The 23060-nt window shown below is 36.2% G+C and overlaps 1 protein-coding gene across 1 annotated transcript; it reads left to right on the forward strand.

The window, feature by feature from the left end:
- Positions 1-357: 357 nt before the first annotated feature.
- masp1 (MBL associated serine protease 1) lies at positions 358-22328 on the forward strand. The gene is given in 14 exon segments (XM_048161657.1): positions 358-386; positions 1438-1660; positions 6106-6283; positions 6359-6490; positions 10670-10866; positions 14620-14767; positions 14873-14991; positions 15094-15172; positions 17637-17756; positions 17843-17914; positions 18098-18119; positions 18121-18161; positions 20897-21075; positions 21077-22328. Coding segments are annotated over 14 exon segments (2223 nt in total). The 5' UTR covers positions 358-372; the 3' UTR covers positions 21776-22328.
- Positions 22329-23060: the final 732 nt, after the last annotated feature.

The following is a 23060-nucleotide window of genomic DNA, read 5'->3' on the forward strand; positions in this document are numbered from 1 at the left end:
ACACAAAATCAGCTATTAAGGAAGATTTGATGAAATTCATAATATATATAGCTATCCTGCCCTAATGTCTTTCTCTTAATGCAAATTGTTACTTGCATTGTTACAACACTATCCACATGTTGTTGTTGTTGTTGTTGTTTATATTGAAATATAACTTCTCTTTTGTGCAAGTTACAAGCTGCGTGAGAAAATACAAACTTCCACCCCGCCCCGAGTCCCGACACACACACACACACACACACACACACACACACACACAGTCCGTGGGGGAGAGCACTCATTGTAAACAGTTGCAATGGGACGTGTGTAGGAAAACTAAAGTTCAGACAGGAATGCAGCACCTTTCCAACTGACAGAGAAATAAATTAAGTCATGGAGCTTGCACGGTGAGAACTTTCTTTCACTTCTTCAGTTTTTCTTCTTCAGTAAAATATAGCCTATAGATTTCAGTGGTCTGAACAAAAGATAGACGTAGGTTATCAAAACAATATCGATCTGTTATGATCATCTTCAATAATAGCTAATTATAACCTGTATGAAATGATCCATTATCCATGATTTATTTAGTCCGCGTGGGAATTATTCCTTTCGGGGGGGGGGGGGGGGGTCGACACTTCAGAATAACTTTCGCGGCGTAACGTTAGTCTCGCGGAACGGAATTGTTTTTGCTGTCAACACTTATAAACAAAACGTTTTGTATTAGGCTATAATGCGACATAAAAATGTGATAAATAATGAAGTGATAAATAATGAAATTAGCCTACTTATCTGTGTACCGTCCGCCCGATATGGAATCTAACTGAAAGCTGCACTGTTGCTATGGTTACTAATTCAAGCGAATACATCTTCTGTTCGATTTAGCGCGCTCTGAATCTAGCATTTCGTTGCTGAACCATAATTATTCCACCCCTCCCGAAACCCCCATAATTTGCAGATTTAATGAGGTGTGATTTGTTCTTGTTTCTCTGTTTTATGTTTGCTTATAGGGATTAATTCCAAGCAATTAAACTCACAATAAAATAATCTTACATACTATTCATAGACATTATTCAGAGCAGCGCCATGACAGTTATTAAAGCGAGGCTGTGAGGGATAGACTTACCGTGTTTTCAATGGCATTCTCTGTAAAAAGCTGTATAAAGATCACATATAGGCTAATTTTCCACAGCTCATATTTGTGGTGTTTTATGTATACTGAAATAAAAAAAAAAAAAAGAAGATATTTGGCATTGTTTAGTCAGCAGAACAATCCAAAAACACATTAAATAATAGCCTCACAACCACAGAAGAGATGTACTGTAGCCTATCACTCACAGTCACGCTTTCATTCCCGTTAAAAATCAAAATAAGGTCTGTGAATAAGGTCTGATCTTGATGTTTAATATTTAAAATTATGATTTTGATGTTATGGTTTAAATAAAATGCATCTATACACAGTGTCATTGTGATCTTGGCCCAGTGCGTATGGCCTGTGTGGACTCAAGTAATTCACCTTACGGACATGTATGGGACCATCAAGTCTCCAAACTTTCCTGAATCCTATCCGAAAGAAACAGAACTGCAGTGGAATATAAGTGTACCAGACGGATATCAAATCCGACTCTATTTTATGCACTTCGACATAGAGCCATCATACTTATGTGAGTACGACTACTTGAAGGTAAGTGAATATTTACAAATGTTTCAGTCTCCTCTTACCTCTACTACCTCTTGTTTAATTAAATTAAAACAAGTATATTAAAGGTAGGGTAGGTAATTTCAGAGAGGCTAGCTTTGAAAGCATGAGATCCCACCCTCCTTTCAGAGTGCTCTTCAAAGCCACGCCTCCTCCAAAAAACAACACACAGCACAGTTTGCAAATTGTCACAAAACAGCGTTAAATTACCTCATGTCTCAAAGCACAAAACATTACAATATTAATGAACATGAACAACTTACAGAGCTCTTTCTTGTAGCACCTGATTGCTGCAGATTAATTTCGGCATTGATAGTACTGACATAGAAACGCATAAATCCAAGTCTGAGGACATGAACAGCTCCAGGTAGAACGTCACTGGTTGCCATCTCGTAATTACGGTTATGACATGGCATGAAGGCAGCATAAGCTTGATGTTTTGTTTCAGGTGGAACTGTAAAAGTTGAACTGCTGTTTGTTTATGGTGCCCAGGTGACTGTGTCTAAATTACGCTGATGACATGTGATATCTGCGTGAATGCAGTGATTGGACAAACATTTTTTCATTTTTTTCAAACATTCCTGAGACTTCCACAGAAGATATTTGTACATGTTTTAATATTTAGACCACTTCTATTATTGATTGCTATCCAGCCTGGTCTTATACGTAGGTATTTAATACGTAACTTTCAAAGACACAAAACGTACATTTTTGTCCATTTGGATAGGTGCTGAAACGTACAATATGAACTTACTTGGCATCATTTAAATGTAGCATTAAGTTTTTACAGCAAAAAAAACATAAAATATTTACAAATCTTTCATGTCATAAAGATATGTGTAATTTTCCTTTTATCATTTTATAGATACAGTAAATGTAAGACCCCTATAACCCACTCCAAACCTAAACATACATTATTATACAGGATATTAAAAGAATAAAACATAATGGACAGAAATGTGTAGGAAAATAACTTTTTAGTAACAATATAGCATTAAAACGATAAACCTACCCATAACCATTTCTTAAAACATACTGTTATAAATAAAAGAATTTTATTTATATATTAATAGATAAATTTGTTGCTAAAATGTCAAAAGTGGTACCGCAAGTAGTTCAAATGATGATGAGTCACAGTTATCTCTAGCGGTAATAGTTTATGGGTTACAGAGCAGAATTTAAATTATTAATCGATGAAAATATGAACGGCTTCTGTCCGTGAAGGCGCGCACTCATTTCAGATGTCAAATTCAATCCACTGAAAACGGCATGTCACAATCTGTGAGGTGAGAGAGCCAATGAGCATTCGATATCAGTGCCGTAAACATGTCATAATGCTTCTCGAGGGCGCAACTTTCAAATTTGAATCATAACGAGTGTGGGCTTTGACTGTGACGGTTGCTGCTGAGAATGAAGATGAAGATCGCCGGATAAAGGGCTGAATTTGGATCTGTTCCTTGCAAACATTTGGATTCTAAAGATTTGGAGTACAGCGAACAAATAAAATTGATGTGATTTGTGAATATGTGTTGTGCTTTGGTTGTATTGTCAGTCGCTGCATTGGAGAAAACGCCTTCTGGGTTGCACAGCAAACTAAATATTACAAAATGGTTAAACAATTACAGAAATGTTATTCATTTTAAGGTTTTAAAGTGTAGTCTTGTTTAACAATATGTAATCCTCCGAAATGAGTTTGCAGCACAAGTCACAAACAGAAATTTCATATTAAGTGGATAATTATCAAGTATTGATGTGAAATTGAATACAATAGAATCAAAACAATGTAACGATTTTAATATTAATACATGGGAATTCATGCACACCTGCACTGTAAACCGAACAGTGAAATTAATTAAATTAAATGAGTTTGTTTCACTCAAATAATGAAAGTTCATTGAACTTAATAGAAAAAAAGTTGCATGAACTCAAAATTTCATTGTAGTAAGCTGAACTTAATATGATTGAGTTGAGCTGCAGCAGATTTCTAATTCCCAGCATGCTTTGCGTCAGACCATATAAATAACTGTTTAAATTAAGTGTTATTTTGTGTGTTTTTGCACAAGATTAACATATGGAGATATAAATTAATGTTTAATGTTGTGTTATGTTGGGATTAAGGAGGGTTCTGTTATGTTAGTTTTGTAGGGTTACCACTGTGGTGAAGAGTAGAGCCTGTGGTTAGGTTGAGGATGAGCTGCAAAACATTTAAGACCACATATGTTGTATATGCAAGTATGTAATGTCAGTCTCTCTGATAGTTATAATAGCATGTGTTATTTGCTTTGTAACATTTAACCAAGATCTGAATGTGATGTTTATGTAAATTAACTGTATGTAATTAACATTATGATGAGTTGGGAAAGGGATGCTGGTGACGGGATTGTTAGTGAGAGACACCTGTGCACCACGCTGGCCTTGATCCGCTTCCATGGCTCTCAGCCCCGCCCCACTTGTCACAAAAATTTTAAGTTCTACCAACTTTAAAAAAATGAGTTAGTTTACTAGTTAGTTTTGAGGTAATACGTTTCCTCAAATGTTTTGAGTATTCTGAACTTATTGGGTTTTACAGTGTGGATGCGTAAATAATTTACATTTTATTGCTGTCAATATGTAAGTATTTGATATTTTAGTGCTATAAATATGTCAATATTGTACGTTTTTGTGTGTATGGAAACATAAGTAAATGTACGTGTGGTAGAACCACACTTTAGGTAAAAATACACGTATTCTCATGAGATCACATTGTGCTATCAGGATGTGAAGAGAGTTTCAACCTGAATAACAAAAAGTGTTAATAAAACAAATTGCTTACCCTACCTTTACCCTTATCAGGTTTGCAGGTACAAGTAGAATAATGCTGTGTCAGTGGTATCAGATGGTAAAACCATGGTACTAGATGATTATTATGGTATTTATATGCCATTAGAAGGGAATTGCATTATGTCATCCATGAGTTTCAAAAGTTTAAATGACCTTTTCTTGGTGTCAAAAACTCTTCATTTCCGACAGTTAAAGAGCAGCTCGATCTGTCTAGACGCACTCACGGGCCTTTTGTAGCTTTGATTATAAGGATCTCGTTTCCAGTTTCAGGATCTTTTTGTTTAAATGGCCTGTAAGAGCATTTGATGGACAGGTCTGTGGCAGATGCCCTGGTACCCCGGGTGGATGGAGTTAACAGCATTTATTTCACATGAGCAAATGTGCTGCCCACACTGCAGGGGGGCATATTCATATTCAAATACCCCCAGTGGGTCCCACAGCAACCTGCTATGGTAACAAGCCAAGGCAACCAACCAAAAACTGGGTGCCAGACAAAAAGGGCACAGACAACACATAATGGCTGCTGCACACATACACATATATGGATTCAATGATTTTTCCATGCATTCTGAATTCCAGCGAAATGCAGTTTTTACCACACTTGAACTCTTTTGTCCTTTTTATATATGTTATTAACCTACCTGTTGTGCAACCATTTTGCTTGAGGTGTGTCTGGTGAAATAGCTGTGCAATTAGGATTCTTGCATTGGCAGAAGCATGTCTCACACACACCAACACCCACACATATCTTTGTTAACCGTGGGTTACCCTCCGTTCACTGACACTGGTAAAGTAAACACTCAAGCTGGGAGCCAGATAAGAGACATGTTTAGGGCTGTTTGTGTGCATGCATTTATGTACACGCACAATGAAGACTTGGCTGTGGTCTCGGTCTGCAGTGTTTGTATGCATGCCTCTGGTTTGATTGACAGTTTGGTTGTCTGCTGAGTGTAATTGTGTTCATGTGGATGCCAGTTTTTTGTGTTTGTGCAGATATTTCTTAAATTGAGGGTTTGGCAGCATTCTTTTGTGTAATTTGTGTGGGTACATCAAAAGCATGAGAAACTGGGAGTGTTTGAATTGTGTGGCCATGCAGGTATATTTAGAAATGGGAATGTTTTCAGCTGTCTGATTGTGTCTGGTTGTGTCATTTACTCACCCTCATCTTGTTCCAAATCTGTTTGACATTCTTTCTTTTGTGGAAAACAAAAGAGGAAATGTTGTGAAAAAAAGCGGCATGAACATTCTGTATAATATCTTTTTGTGTGTGACAGAAATGAGAAAGTCATACCAACATGAAAATGAGTAAATGATGCAAGAATTTTCATTTGTGGGCGATCTATTCCTTTAAGTGTATGCAGAGTTACACAAACTAAATGCACTTGAAACCTTGATACATTTTTTTTCAGGATTCTTTGATGAATAGAAAGTTTCATTTATTTGAAATATAAATTGTTTGTAACTTTATAAATGTATTTACTGTCACTTTTGATCAATTTAATGTGTCCTTGCTGAGTAAAAGTAATTTCTTTTAAAAAATTTTACTGACCCAAAACTTAGGTAGTGTACCTATAAATTGAATGTAATTGTTGTTGTGTTTGTTCACACAGGTATATTCAGACACTGAGGAGCTGGCAGTGTTTTGTGGGAGAGAGAATACAGACACAGAACAGGTCCCCGCTGCTGATGTCATCACGTCCCCAGGGAGCGTGCTCAGTGTGGCATTCCGTTCAGACTTTTCCAATGAGGAACGCTACTCTGGCTTTGAGGCTCACTTTAGTGCGGTTGGTGAGTGTTTAGAGTAGCAAAAACATTCACATTCTTTCAGTCTCCTTATTCTGTTCTCTCTTCTTCTTTCTGCAGATGTAGATGAATGTAGAGACAGAAATGATGAAGATCTTGTCTGTGATCATTTCTGTCATAACTACATTGGTGGCTTCTACTGTTCCTGTCGTTATGGGTTCTTGCTTCATTCTGACAACAGAACTTGCAAAGGTAGCCTTATAGTATCACTGTGATGTCATTAGATCTCAAAAAATAGCTGCATTTTCCCTTTTTGTTTCATTACAGTTGGGTTTTCCTACAATATAACAAACTTGCATGTTCAATACATGTTGTAATACACATCAACCTGTTGCTCCATAACATAAAGGGCCAATGCCAAAAGACATTGCCATTTTTACATCTCTTCACAAGAACAGAAGTTTGACCCACTTATTTTTGGTGCCAAAAGGTGGCAAAGTTTAAACGTTATTTATATGTGGCTTGATTAGGAAAATCCTTTAAGTCTCCTAATACCCCTGAAAATGTGGATTAGTCAGTTAAGTTCATGTCACAACTACAGAGATCATTCCTTTTGTATGTGTGTGTTTGCACGACTGTGTCTCAGTGTTAAATTTTGAGTGCACTCTTGCTGTATACACCCACTTCCACTCTCTTCCATTGTAGAAAAGTGAAGCCGCCAATATCCCAATATGGCGCTGACATCTTGTGCTGATTCGGGACCCGAGTCTGCGCAGTGTAGTGAACTCGGGAGCCGATTCTGTGCAGTAGCATGAAGTGGAGCAGAACTTATTATGTCAGTGTGAAATAAACAGTTATAGAAATGTAGAAATTAAAGTTAAAGCTCCAATCTCCTCCCGAAAAAAGTCAGTTGATTCCTTAGTGACTGCTTCGCTCAGAGAAGCTGTCAATCACAGCTGTCAATCATGACGTCACATTTGCTGTTTTTATAGCATCAAATAACTAACTAAAAATTAACTTATTTAAAAAAAACGAACACTTGAACTTACATCAGCATGATAAAAAATACATAAAATGACAAACCATCTTTGGAAAAAAAATATTTGAAGTGTATTTTAATTGTTTAGTGTGTCTCACGCCCCATTAAAGGTCCCGTTTTTCGTGGTTTTTTGAAGCTTTGATTGTGTTTATAGTGTGCAATATAACATGTGTTCATGTTTCACGTGTAAAAAAACACAGTATTTTTCACATAATTTACTTATCTGTATACCGCTGTTTCCACTGTCATAAAAACGGGCTGATGACTTCCTTGTTCTATGAAGTCCCTCCTTCAGAAATACGTAACGAGTTCTGATTGTACCAGCGGTTCCTGTGTTGTGATTCGACAGCAGCTTCTGCTCTATCTTTCAAGAATAATCTTTGTGCGGATCCGGCATTAAACTGATTGAGATTGAGGAAGCTGTCCTCAGCAAAATGTGCTGCACATAGATTTACATGTGGATTATAATTTTCGGGAACCGAGTTAAACATAAATTGTAACCATTGATCTCTAAGTACAGCGTCCCTGGGAAGGCCAAACAAAGGTGATTGGACTGCGGGATGAAAATAACAGCGTTTCGACGACATAGCGACAAACACACTCTACAAACGCAACTCTTGCTCTTCTCCGTGGGAGCGCAACAAGACCACGCCCCTTTTTTGTGTATTCCTGAGGGCGGAAGTTAGTCAAAAAACTGTTTTAGTGACGTCATTAAAGAAGGAAGTAGAGGGATGTAGTCCAAACTGGCCGTTCGATGTAGGCGACTTCTGTTAAATAAAATATCTCGCTTAAATTACATGGAAAGTGCGGGGTTTATGATTTATACTGGGACCAACCACCTGGGGGCGATCGAGATGCTTTGGCATCACTTTTCAGGACTTGTACGGCACGCTTGGTATACATTTAAAGGTTCTATATAGAACCCTAAAGGGTTCTGTCAGGGACTTCATATATAGAACTTTTTAGGGGTTCCCATAACAGGACACTATGGATTCAGAAGTATAAAGATTCAACATTTTTGTACTTAAGTTTGCAATAGTTTATTTTATTTACTACTCAAGTACTGAAAGTAAAAGCAAGTCTTGATGTAAGACCACTTGAGATGCAGACAAGTTAGATGCTTTGTTTGTTGTCAACTTTGATTTCATTAAAAATTTACCCCGATATGTTTGCCATATACAATTGATAAAATTAACAGCTAGCTAAAACATGCTTTGCACTTTTTTTCTGTTCACCTACTCCAGTCTAAACTAGGCTAAACTACCACTCTCAGAAAAAAAAAACAATGCTACAGCCAGATATTCTACAAGAGGTTTGAAAATGTGCGTTCCGTGTCTGAATGTCTGTCTTTGTTTTGGTATTAGACTAATAACCAACATGTAACCATGCGAACTGTATTTACCGCGTGCTTGCAGTTTTTCCAATAGTATTTCGACATCACAGGTTGCCAGTTGGTGGAAAACAGTGCGTATTGCAACCATGGAAACCAACAAACAAACTGGGTCAAGAGAATCGCAGATTCTACTTGACCTAATGCGCCTGAAAGGGTTGGTTTCCTCTCACTCTCACAGAATCCATTGAAGGGGTAAATATGTTTTTGGTTCTCTATGAACAACAGCATATTAAAACAGATAAATCAACCCATCAGCTTACAGTGTGTAAGTCTCCTCAGCTTTCAACATTGTGATAATTGTAACGAGTAACTCCCTAAAAAAATTGGAGTAAAAGCTGGCAAACCACGAAAATATGTACTGAAGTAAAAGTGGAACGAGGAGAAAAAAATAATACTCTAGTAAAGTACAGATACCGCCTTTTAGTACTTAAGTACAATATTTTGAATTTGTACTGCAGTACCTATTTTGGACACTGGGTGTCATTCCTACATAGAGCCCCTTTAAGTACACATCTAGTAATCATACTTTATCACTAGAAGAAAATTTAAAATTGAAAAAACTTGTTTAACATGAAAGTATTATGTAATAATTAATGACATTTCTCCTTATATAGAACCTTTTTGGCATAAAACATTCTTTAAAGGGTTAGTTCACCCAAAAATGAAAATTCTGTCATTTATTACTCACCCTCATGTTGTTCTACACCCGTAAGTCCTTCATTCATCTTCAGAAGACAAATTAAGATATTTTTGATGAAATCCGATGGCTCAGTGAGGCCTTCATTGGCCGCAAGTTAATTTATACTTTCAATGCTCAGAAAGCTACTAAAAACATATTTAATCACGTGAAATCACGTGACTTTGGCGCTCTGAACCACTGATTCGAAACAAAAGATTTGTAAAGCTTCGAAGCAAACTTTTAAAATCGGCCAACACTAGATAGTGTTGAAAAGTCATTATTTAGTTTACAAAAAGTATTCTCGTCACTTTATAATATTAAGATAGAACCACTGTACTGACATGAACTGTTTTAAATTTGTTTTTAGTACCTTTCTGGGCACCGAAAGTGTAAATTAACTTGCTGGCAATGAAGGCCTCACTGAGCCATCGGATTTTATCAAAAATATCTTCATTTGTGTCCTGAAGGGCATTACGGGTGTGGAACGGCATGAGGGTGAGTAATAAATTACATAATTTTCATTTTTGGGTGAACTAACCCTTTAAAATTGATTCAAGAACCCCAAATAGAACAGCACTGAACCTTTTTTTCTAATGTAATTAGTTTTAACATCAGTTCAAACACATACTTTTTATTTATTCATGATTACAAGAATGAAAATCAAGTGCAATGTAGCTGTGTAGGTGGGCTCTTGTCAAACATTTGCTCTAAATTGCATAGATTTTTGTAATAAATCTTGTACCGTTGGATTATCCTGGATTAGTTGCTGGAATTCCTAATTATAAAGCAGCACTTTAAGAGAAACCTTGCAGCAGGTACATTTGAGACTACATTGTGTAAGTTAACTAATTACAAATGTACACATATTTATATAATGTTGGCTTGGATACAATTTTGCAATTTTATCATGATTTATGTTGCTGTAATGTGTTGTGTTGGTAGTTAATGTGTGTGTTGGACTGGGTCTGTTTTATGTCTAACCTTTGCCCCCTCTTCAGCTGATTGTAGCTAAGCACCAACGAATAAATATTTACAATGTGGTGGTCAGTGAAATGTGGATAAACTTGTGAACTTCAAAAACCCAATTAGATAGGGTGCAAGCATTGCAGCTTCCATGTGGTTCCATGCAAACAAGTAATATTTATTTCTAAGGGATTTTTAGCAGCAGATTTACAGTAGAAAAACTATTTAGAGTTGAAAGAAGATTTACATTAGTCGTTTATGATCACTGTTCTTGTGTGTGCATTTCTCTTTTGGTTGTTGTATTTTGGACGCTGAATGATATTGAAATATAAACGTGTGTGTTTGTAATCATTGCAGTGGAGTGTAATGAAAGCGTGTATACAGAGCGCTCCGGAGAGATTGCCAGTGCTGATTTTCCTAAACCATACCCCAAAAGCTCTGACTGCACGTATCGCATTGAGCTGGAGGAGGGTTTTCAAATCACTCTGGAGTTTGATGACACCTTTGACATCGAAGACCACCCTGAAGTCACCTGTCCCTACGACTTTATTAAAGTGAGAAATTTTTTTTAAGGGGTCATGACATGAGAAATCAAATTTGCCTTGATCTTTTGACATATAAGAGGTCTTTATATCATTAAAACACCCTGCAAGTTTCATAGATTAAAACATTGTCCTCATTATAAACAAAGCATTTATTTAAAGGTGCCCTAGAACTTTTTTTAAAAAGATGTAATATAAGTCTAAGGTGTCCCCTGAATGTGTCTGTGAAGTTTCAGCTCAAAATACACCATAGATTTTTTTTAATTCATTTTTTTTAACTGCCTATTTTGGAGCATCATTATAAATGAGCCGATTCAGGGCTACTGGCCCTTTAATTCTCGTGCTCCATGCCCACGGAGCTCGCGCTTGCCTTGAACAGTGCATAAACAAAGTTTACACAGCTAATATAACCCTCAAATGGATCTTTACAAAGTGTTCGTCATGCATGCGGCATGCATGCATCGGATTATGTGAGTATTGTATACTGTTATATTGTTTACATTTGATTCTGACTGAATTTGAGGCTGTGCTCCGTGGCTAACGGCTAATGCTACACTGTTGGAGAGATTTATAAAGAATGAAGTTGTGTTTATGAATTATACAGACTGCAAGTGTTTAATAATGAAAATAGCGACGGCTCTTGTCTCCGTGAATACAGTAAGAAACGATGGTAACTTTAACCACATTTAACAGTACATTAGCAACATGCTAACGAAACATTTAGAAAGACAATTTACAAATATCACTAAAAATATCATGATATCATGGATCATGTCAGTTATTATTGCTCCATCTCCCATTTTTCGCTATTGTTCTTGCTTGCTTACCTAGTCTGATGATTCACCTGTGCAGATCCAGACGTTACTGGCTGCCCTTGTCTAATGCCTTTCATAATGTTGGGAACATGGGCTGGTATATGCAAATATTGGGGTGTACACCCCGACTGTTACGTAACAGTCGGTGTTATGTTGAGATTCGCCTGTTCTTTGGAGGTCTTTTAAACAAATGAGATTTATATAAGAAAGAGGAAACAATGGAGTTTGAGACTCACTGTATGTCATTTCCATGTACTGAACTCTTGTTATTTGAATATGCCAAGATAAATTCAATTTTTCATTCAAGGGCACCTTTAATCAAACTCCAAAAACGGCTCGTTTTGATATTGCCGGATCTGTGACGTCACACAGGAAAATATTTTTTGCATATAAGACAATAGTTCATCGACCAATAGTTCATCGCACCTTAGGCCCCGCCTACTGGCATTCTGTTGCTAAAAGCCCTGGGTATAATTATTTTTTTTTACTCATACGCTAGTGTATGCGCACAGTCGAACACACAGCCTTGAAAAGTATACTTCATTTCACTTGTACGCATACTCAGGCGTTTGACGCATGCACAGTTTTGAGCAATCTCTCGCCATGAGTTACAACCTATGTAAACTTTTTTGTATTCTTTCATGCTAGAGTTGTACAAATGAGGGTACTTTATAACCTCTTCGCATCTGTCATCTACATTGTCGCTGTAGCTTGCATGCGTTCCGTTTTTTCTTTGACTACCTTGTGAATCGACGCCCCACAGGGCAGGGTTGCCACCTTTTGGATAAACGAATTACTGCAAAAAATAAAAAACAAAATGTGCATGTGCAAGCTGCGCATGCAGGTACGCGTGATTAGAAAAATCCGGCGGTGTGCGTACAGTACCAGCGTACTCTTTTGATGATGAAATTCGCTTAACGCGCACTGTATGCTGACCCTCGCATACGCGTAAAAAGTGAACTATACTTTGGTCTTACCAGCTGACATTTGCCTACACTGGATGTGAGCATTGTGTCAAAAGCAAATACAACTCATTATAATCACTGGATACAGTATACAGATTTGTGTTCATTTTCTGAACAAATTGAAGAGGGAGAAAATGTTTGCTTTGACGTGTCCAGTTTAAACAGCTCATTATAGAAGGGTCCCAGCGTCAGGAATGGTTTATTTTTAATGGCGTCATGGAACGCATCGGAGGATTATATGTTTATTCGGAGCATTTCGTTTTGTAAATGAGGCACAGTGTAATGGAGAGTTCACAAAGAAGCTTTTGTTGACATATGAAGCAGTCAGCTGTATTGGATCTGACAGCAGTTGCATCACGAAGTACCCCAAGTAAACAATTTCATTATGCTTTCTTTGTCTGGAAATGACGGTTTTTGTATGGATAATGTTTTCACAAAGTGCAATAGCTAGTGGGTGTTGATACTGTTTCCTATACACTGACATTTGCAAATCATAAAAGTACGGTGGCTCCAATAGTGCACAACACAACGAAATTAAAAAAGCAAACATAAGTTCACAACACAACGAAATTAAGCCACAACACAACGGAATAAAGCCACAACACAACGAAATAAAGCCACAACACAACGAAATCGAGCCACAACACAACGAAATAAAGCCACAACACAACGGAATCAAGCCACAACACAACGAAATCGAGCCACAACACAACGAAATAAAGCCACAACACAACGGAATCTGAGCCACAACACAACGAAATAAAGCCACAACACAACGGAATCAAGCCACAACACAACGGAAATGCTCCCGACCACTAGGGGGCTCTCAGAGCTCGGTAATGTTAGTATTCCTGAATACAAATTATACGTTTTAACCACTTGGTGGAATTGGCAGACGTTCCCTTCATCATTCACTTTGGTAGCGCGTCAAATCTTTCACAGGTATAAATATGAAGCTATTGTGCATGTAGGTGATTTTGAATTCATATTTCATGTCGATATACAGTGTTTACACACTGTTAAAACTAATAGTGGTATTGATATTACTGCCGACTCTATAGAACAGTGGCAAGGAAAACTAACTTTACCGAGCTCTGAGAGCCCCCTAGTGGTCGGGAGCATTTCCGTTGTGTTGTGGCTTTTTTTCGTTGTGTTGTGGCTTTTTTTCCGTTGTGTTATGACTTTATTTCGTTGTGTTGTGGCTTTATTTCGTTGTGTTGTGGCTTTTTTCCGTTGTGTTATGACTTTATTTCGTTGTGTTGTGGCTTTATTCCGTTGTGTTGTGGCTCGATTTTGTTGTGTTGTGGCTTTATTTCATTGTGTTGTGGCTCAATTTTGTTGTGTTGTGAACTTATGTTTGCTTTTTTAATTTTGTTGTGTTGTGCACTACTGGGCCACTGTATAAAAGTGGCCATTTACTGACAAACCTTAAAGGAGTCGGCCCTTAAAAACAGATAATTTCAGAATGAAGGTTGAAAATAAACGTTTTTTCTACATATACATTTGTTTTTTTTTGTGCAAAAACATAATTAACATAAGTGAACCTCAAGGAACATATTAAAATAATAAAAAAATCCATGTCATGACCTCTTTAATTTACAACAGCGTTTAGCCATCATTATACAAAATTATTTGACAGCAGAATGTTGCATTTGACCAATTAGAATAAAGTATTACAGATACCTTGTAATTAATTAGTTAATTAGTTTTTATAACAGCCACCATGTAAATGTTTATATTTCAACAACAAATGTCATTAAAAAGTTGAAATATGAACTGCCTTATAATAAATATGATTAAATAATAGATTATTAAATTAACTTTGTTTTCTGTATCGTTTTCAGCTAAATAAAAACTTTAATTTTGATTTCAATGTTTCAGTAAAAACATAATTTCCATGTATCACTAATTAAATATTATGATAAATTTGGATAGATTTGGTTTAAAAGAAAAAAATCATGATGTCAATGATTCTTTATGTACAGATTCATGCAGGAGACAAGGAGTTTGGCCCATTTTGTGGTGAGCAGTCACCAGGGAAGATCCAGACAGGAAATAACATGGTCAGCATCCTGTTTCACAGTGACAACTCTGGAGAGAATCTCGGCTGGAAACTTACTTACACCTCCACAGGTCAGAGACTGGCCGATGCTGCATATTATTGCTAAAATTAATTTAATATATAATGATCATTTTTTGTGCATGTTGTGGCAGAGTTGAAAATATTGTTATCTTCAGGTTCTGAATGCTCTCCTCCAGTGGCGCCCCTTAATGGACACCTGGAGCCTCTGCAGTCTAAATATATCTTTAAAGATCACATTACGTTGACCTGTGACCCTGGATACTCACTGAGACAGGTCAGGCAAAGGACACATTTCACTGATAAAGGCACTGACTGTTGCAAGCGAATTTAGACAGATCAGTACTGTTTAACATCACACTCACATTCTCTCTTACAGGGCGATGAAGAATTTGAGCATTATCAGATTGAGTGTCAGAGGGACGGGGAATGGAGCAGTGATTTCCCGCTGTGTAAAAGTAAGTCTTTTAACAGAGACTCTGTAATTCTGTTTTCCTCCTGTCTTTTTTTCTCACTTGCCCTTTCTCTCTTTTCTTATTCTACTTCTACTTGCTGCCACCAGAGAAGGAATTCCAAAGGAGTCGTCGTTCCCTACCAAGCATTTTAACCAATCAGATACTGAGTTAGAACTTTATGGGACTGGCTGGTAGCCAATCACTGTCCACTACAAACTACAAACTACAATCCCCATTATACATTGTGGATGTAGTGCTTGATATATACACTACCATATATATCAAGGTTTGGGGTCTTAATTTTTTTTTTTTTTTTTGTCCAGCAAAGATGCATTACATTGATTAAATGTGACAGTAAAGACAGAAGATTTCCATTTCAAATAAATGCTGTTCTTTTGAATAGTTTCTGTTCATCAAAGAATTCTGAAAAATCATAATTTCCACAAAAATCAAATGTTTTCAACATTGATACTAATAAGAAATTTCTTTTAAGCAGCAAATCATCATATTAGAATGATTTCTGAAGGATCATGTGACACTGAAGACTGGAGTAATGATGCTGAAAATTCAACTTTGCCATCACAGGAATAAATTTAAAATATATTAAAATCTGAAAGTTAAAATGGGACTAAATGGGAATTTTGTATGGGTTAGTTCAGATCTTAATTTGTGTCTTTGAAAACCAAACCTAAAACTACAATAAACTCTCAATAAGAAGAGTATGAAAAAATGCATATAAAAAGATATGAGCTAATTAAATTAAATGTTTTGACTCAGTTCAGTTGACTATGTAAGATTAATTTTTTTAGGTTATGAGCATAAATTCTGACAAATTCACAGCACTTAAAAAGCGATTGGATAATAATGATCTGTCACTTAATGTTTTTTTTTTTTACATTTTACAAACTGTCTGTGCTAAACATTAACATTATTACATTTCCAACCTCCATGCTCAAGTCTTGTTTTGTTGTCCTGACAGTGAAAGTGGTGTGGTTGTGAAGGCCACACTGAGTTTAAGTATCATAAAATGTCTCCATCTACTGGTCATTAATGTTTTTTCATAACTAGTGCCTCTGAGCTGAAATAAACCAGTGAGCATGTACATGTACTGTATATATATATATATATATATATATATATATATATATATATATATATATATATCCCTTAGTCAATAGTACACATTACTTTTACTATTAGGTTCATTTTGAGACAGAAGTACATATACATAAATGCACTTAGACTTTCAGACAGGGCTGACTGCAAAACTGCCTCACCTGTTGGGAACGGACAACCCATGTGGAAGAGTGAAGACTGAATGTTTGGTATGAGTGTGATCTTCACTATTTAAATGGTTCATTTTTTTTTTCTCCACTAAATTAAAGGGTTCACCCAAAAATGAAAATTATGTCATAAATTACTCACCCTCATGTCGTTCCACACCCGTAAGACTTTCGTTCATCTTCAAAACACAAATGAAGATATTTGAAATGAAATCTGAGAGATCCTCCATTGACAGTACATGCAACTACCACTTAAAAAGTTCATAAAGAGATATTAAAACTAATCCATATGAATCAAGCAGTTTAAATGATGAATAGATTAAATTTAGGCTTTTATTCACATATAAAAATTCATCAACTCACATATCAGTTGATGTAAACGGACACTCAAGCATGTTCGCTTGACATGTGAGAACCAATGAGGTTCATTCTTGTGTTTTGCAGCATGTTTGAGCTTCCACAAGAAACAATGAGGTTTGTTCTTATGTATCAAGCAGTACGGTTGAGCTTCTGTTTATGTTATGTTTTACGATCTCTTTATGAACTTATTAAAGCGACAGTGGTAGTTGCGTAGACTGTCAATGGAGGGACAGAAATCTCTCAGATTTCCTTACAAAATCTTCATTTGTGTTTCGAAGATGAATGAAAGTCTTACGAGTTTGGAACGACATTAGGGTGAATAATTAATGACATACTTTTCATTTTTGGGTGAACTAACCCTTTAAATCCCTTCCATCAAGAGTCCTCTCACAATAAGCATGGCATGTCCTTCTACAAAATCCACCAATCATATTTGAGAATTCCTGTCATTATTCTTTAATTTAACATTCATTCTTAACATTCTGTGTCATACAGTTTTCACCTCATCCTGCTCAAATAATTCCTCCCATCTAATCCATCAAACAAATAAAACACTACTTGTATCCTGTCAAACCTTTAAAATTGAGTACAATGTAATAACAATAATTATATAATAAAAATAAATATTCTGATAGTGTACTTTTGAAGATTTTTGAATAATCTCTTTATTCAATTTTAATAATAAAAAAACAGTTCAAGAACTATAGAGAAAAGATTATGAATCAAATCAAAATATAAATCAACCCAAAATCTTCATCCAAGAAATCCAAATATGGCAATTATTACTCTCTAACATGTTTTCTCTCCTATTATTTCTCCTTTAGTGGTTGACTGTGGTCCAATAGATGTAGTTCTGGGTGAGGTTGTTTTTGAGAGCTCTGAAAACAGCACTGTGTTTGGATCCAGAATCCAGTACAGCTGCAGAGACTCCGTCAAGGTCAACAGTGAGTGTTTCTCTGTCAGTCATTGACACTTTAAAGTCAAATCATATTAAATGTCATTGTGTATTTGACTCTTACTGACCTTACAGATACTTACACTTGTCATCAGAGTGGGGAATGGGTGAGTGAGGATGGGACGCCACTGCCCAAGTGTCTACCAGGTAAGGTGTGTTACCAAGAGTCACTAATATTAAAATTCACTCACATGCCTATATTCTGTTTTGTTTAATTATTTTATTATAAACAAGGCTTCTTTACAGTTTTGGCATGGTAACTCAGTACTAACCTACGTAACTAGAGTAGGCCTATACAGTATGTTACTGTTGTTTGTGTATTTTTGGTAGGAGATTTTGAAAGTACCAATCCTTGAATCTCAGCTTCCTACTCCACTAGCAAGCACTCCTCTTGGTAAGACTCAAACTTCAAACGTAATGCTTTGGAATTGTTAAAGAGCTTTGCAGGGCACCAGACTGCGCCGAAATTGCGACCAAAAAAACAAGATTAGCTGTGATAATTTAGAATCTACTCATTGGCCTTAATTTCTTTAGGGAGCCAACATTTTCTGCATGCAACAACAAACAAACACAACGCAGGGCGTAATGTCCAATTCACAAAAAAATGACTCTTTTGAACAGATGCTTTTTAAAGGCACAATATGTAAAATTTTTGGATTAAAATATCCAAAAACACTGTTATATATTTTGTTGACTTGTGTCCTTACATTATCCTACGGAAGAGGATTAGGGCCAAGCAATAATAAAAAAATAAAACCATCTCGAGATTAAAGTTGTTAAATTTCGAGAAAAAACTTGTTAAATTTCGAGAAAATTCGAGATTAAATGTTGAGAATAAACTCGTTAAATTACGAGAAAAATGTCATTAAATTTCGAGAAAAGTCGAGATAAAATGTTGAGAATAAACTCATTAAATTACGAGAACAAAACTCGTTACATTTCGAGAAAAAAGTCGAGATAAAATGTTGAGAATAAAGTCATTAAATTACGAGAAAAAAGTCGTTAAATTACGAGAACAAATTAGTTAAATTATGAGAAAAATGGTGTTAAATTTCGAGAAAAAAGTCGAGATAAAATGTTGAGAATAAAGTCATTAAATTACGAGAAAAAAGTCGTTAAATTACGAGAACAAATTAGTTAAATTATGAGAAAAATGTTGTTAAATTTCGAGAAAAAAGTCGAGATAAAATGTTGAGAATAAACTCATTAAATTATGAGGAACAAAGTCGTTAAATTACGAATTTGTTCTCATAATTTAACGACTTTTTTCTCGTAATTTAATGACTTTATTCTCAACATTTTATCTAAACTTTTTTCTCGAAATTTAACAAGTTTTTTCTCGTAATTTAACGACTTTATTCTCAACATTTTTTCTCGACTTTTTTTCTTGAAATTTAACGATTTTTTTCTCGTAATTTAACGAGTTTATTCTCAACATTTTATTTCGACTTTTTTCTCGAAATTTAACAAGATTTTCCCGAAATTTAACAACTTTAATCTCGAGATGGTTTTATTTTTTTATTATTGCTTGGCCCTAATCCTCTTCCGTATTATCCCAAATGTTTCCAAGAATGTTTAAATCAAGAAAAATAAGCAGTTTTAACCAGGACATGGACCATGTCCAAAAGCTCCAATGCTCTCGAGCCGTGTCGTGTGTCGCGCTCGTTTCTCATTAGCAATTACTCCAGCGGCCTCGTTCCGCTTTAACGGCTTTCAGCCACACCCTGCTTCATACTACAGTAATGTTAATAAATCTTCAATACATTAGCACATCCATGAATATGATTTCTGCCCGAGTCCCATTGGATTCTTGAAGACAACACCTCACATGATTCCACGAAATCAAGACATCATCAAGCTACGCCTTTGTTTGAATAAGCGACCTCTAGTGGCGAAAAATGACATATTATGCCTTTAAGTCAGTCATTAATATTCATGAAACAGTCTCAAGCACACATAGGAGTTTGTGGTTTGAATCAGGCTCACTCAGTTAGGGAATCATGAACCTTGAGTCATTTTTTGGTCTGGTTAAAAATAAACCGGGAACCAATATTGTGATGTATCGTCAGACATCGTTCTATTTAGTTAATGATTGTTCATATGACAACTAATGATACATATTCACAACATTTTTTTTTTACATGAACTAAATATTATTTATATTAAATATATATTAGCTTCTAAAATGTTTTGAGTCAGTAATATTTTTTTAAGAAATTAATACTTTTATTCAGCAAGGATGCATTAAATTGATCAAAAGGGACTCTAAAAACATTTACTTTGTTACCAAAAAAAATCAATTTCAAATAAACTCTCTTCTTTTGAACTTTCTATTCATCAAAGAATCCATAAAAAATGTATCATAGTTTCCACCAAAATATTAAGCAGCAAGACTGTTTTCAGCATTGGTGGTAGAATGATGTCTGAGTGATCATGTGACACTGACTGATGAAAATTCACTCTGAAAAGTGTTATTTTAAATTATAAAAAAGTTTTTTTTTTTTTTTTATGCATTTTTAATCAAATGTAGCCTTGATAAGCATAATAGACTTCTTCCAAAAACATTAAAAATTGTTATCCACCTCAAAATATTAAATAATATTAAAAAAGTATTTTCTACAAAATATTATTTTTTATATCATTTATTGACTTTTTTTCAAATTTCAAAATATCGGATACGTACGTATCGTGAACTCCGTATCGAGATACGTACCGTATCGTGACCTAAGCGTATCGTTACACCCCTAATTTTTAATCAAATGTAGCCTTGGTGAGCATAATAGACTTCTTCCAAAAACATTAAAAATGTTATCCCTGGTTTTTTTCAAACAGGCACCCTAATTTATATTAACTACAACTAGGAAACACCCTGGTTAAATTTTATAACTTTTAAACTTTAATTAATATCCCTTCATCAAAGCACACAGCAGAACAACTATTTTTATTAAGTGCCTGTAATTTGTCAGCTAAAAAAGCAATTTGTGTACTAAATCTTTACTTTTAGGAGCCAATGGTCTAGAGCCCTGGTGTTTCTGTACTTAGTTGCTTGTATTTGTGTCTAAGAAGTGCATCTATGTCTTGTGTTGCTATATGCATATCTATGTTAACTTGCACATGTTTTCGTTTAAGCATGCGGTGAGCAGTCACAGCTCTTCCCAGCCCAGCAGAAGCGAATCGTCGGTGGGAGAACAGCATCTCCCGGTCTGTTCCCTTGGCAGGTTTTGCTCTCAGTAGAGGATGTGTCCCGTGTCCCTGAAGATCGCTGGTTTGGCAGCGGCGCTCTCCTCTCCCCAACCTGGGTTGTCACAGGCAGCTCACGTGCTCAGATCTCATCGCCGTGATCTTTCCGTCGTCCCTGTCGCTTCTGAACACATCCAAGTGCACTTGGGCCTCACGGACGTACGGGACAAGCACTTGGCCATCAATCGGTCTGTTGAGAGAGTCATCCTCCATCCTCAGTTTGATCCTCAAAACTATAACAATGACATTGCTCTGGTTAAACTCAGCCAGGAGGTGGTGCTGTCTGCATTAGTACAACCCGTCTGTCTACCAAAGCCTGGTGTAGAAGGTCATGCCCTGATGCCTCTACCCAACACATTGGGTATCGTGGCCGGTTGGGGCATCAATGCAGCCAACGCTTCTGCCTCCACCAGCGGCTTGAGCTCTGATTCCGCTGCCGTTTCTGAGCTGCTCCAGTATGTGAAGCTTCCGGTTGTGCCGCAGGACGAATGCAAAGCTAGCTATGCGTCACGCTCTGTCAACTACAATATCACCAGCAATATGTTCTGCGCTGGCTTTTATGAGGGTGGTCGGGACACCTGTTTGGGGGACAGTGGGGGAGCCTTTGTCATCCAGGACGCCCGCAGTGGCAGATGGGTGGCACAAGGACTGGTGTCCTGGGGTGGGCCAGAGGAGTGCGGCAGTCAGAGGGTGTATGGGGTGTACACCAGGGTGGCAAACTACGTCCACTGGCTACACAGGCACATGGATGTGGACCGCTGGTGGTGAGGGTGTTGGAAAACAGCAGTGAAGCTGGACAACTCTCCTTTATGTCATCTTATTTTGCCATTTGTAACGAAATAATTGTCTCTGCCTTTTAATGTGAGCAAGAATTACACCCAATATTATTCTTTCATTTGGTCACATTCACTTATAAGTTATGGACTTTATATTTCATTTGGCTGTTTTTTTTTTTTAAGTTCACTGTCTGTGAATTCATTAATAGTACAGATGGTATGAACTTGCACCAGACGCTTGAATCACCCAGTCAGAACCACATTCATTATGACAAGTAGTGTTGTACTCACCTCATATTTGGCCCTGTGCTTGGATCTTTCATCATTTTTTTTGTCTGCTGTTGTTTAAAACACTCTACATTGTCTTAAAAGCACATTGTCTGATTACGGTCTTTAGCCTATCAAGACAGCATTTTATATTACACTACTGTTCAAAAGTTTGGGGTCAGTACTTGAGCAGCAAATCATCATATTAGAATGATTTCTGAAGGGTCATGTGACACTGAAGACTGGAGTAATGATACTGAAAATTCAGCTTTGCCATCACATGAATTAATTACATTTGAAAATCTATTAAAATAGGTTTGACTGTATTTTATCAAATAAATGCACACTTGGTGAGCATAAAAGTAAAAATGAAAAAAAAAAAAAAAAAAAAAAAATTTTATCTTACCAACCCCAAACTTTTGAATGATCAAATATACACCTTTATATCTTTATCAACATAAATCATTTACACCTGATGAAATGCATAGTTTCATACAACATATGTAATATCTAACAACACCTTTAAATTGTTATACTTTTATAAACACTCCTATTAAAAGCCTATAGACATTTCTGTAAGAAATGCACTGATTTTATTGTTGTATTTGCACATGTTGGTGAAATAAATGTTTCAAGAAACATGATGCTTTACTTGCTATATTTATCTAATGTTCAGTGTGTAAGCTTTATTATTTGTCTTTGTCAACTTGTTACCCATAGATGTGTTTATGGACTACATTGTCCCCTTCTATTCCTTAAGTAAATATTTACTTTTACAATATGCAGTGTTGGGGTAACGCATTACAAGTAACTTGAGTTATGTAATCAGATTACTTTTTCAAGTAACTAATAAAGTAACGCATTACTTTTTCAATTTACAACAAAATATCTGAGTTACTTTTTCAAATAAGTAACACAAGTTACTTTTTCACATTTATTGACTGACAGCTCTCCTGTCCCCATATTGAGAGACATAAAGTGCAGAGGTGTTGTGTGCGATGTGTGAAATT

This window comes from Megalobrama amblycephala, linkage group LG16, assembly GCF_018812025.1.
Source record: "Megalobrama amblycephala isolate DHTTF-2021 linkage group LG16, ASM1881202v1, whole genome shotgun sequence".
NCBI lineage: Eukaryota > Metazoa > Chordata > Actinopteri > Cypriniformes > Xenocyprididae > Megalobrama > Megalobrama amblycephala.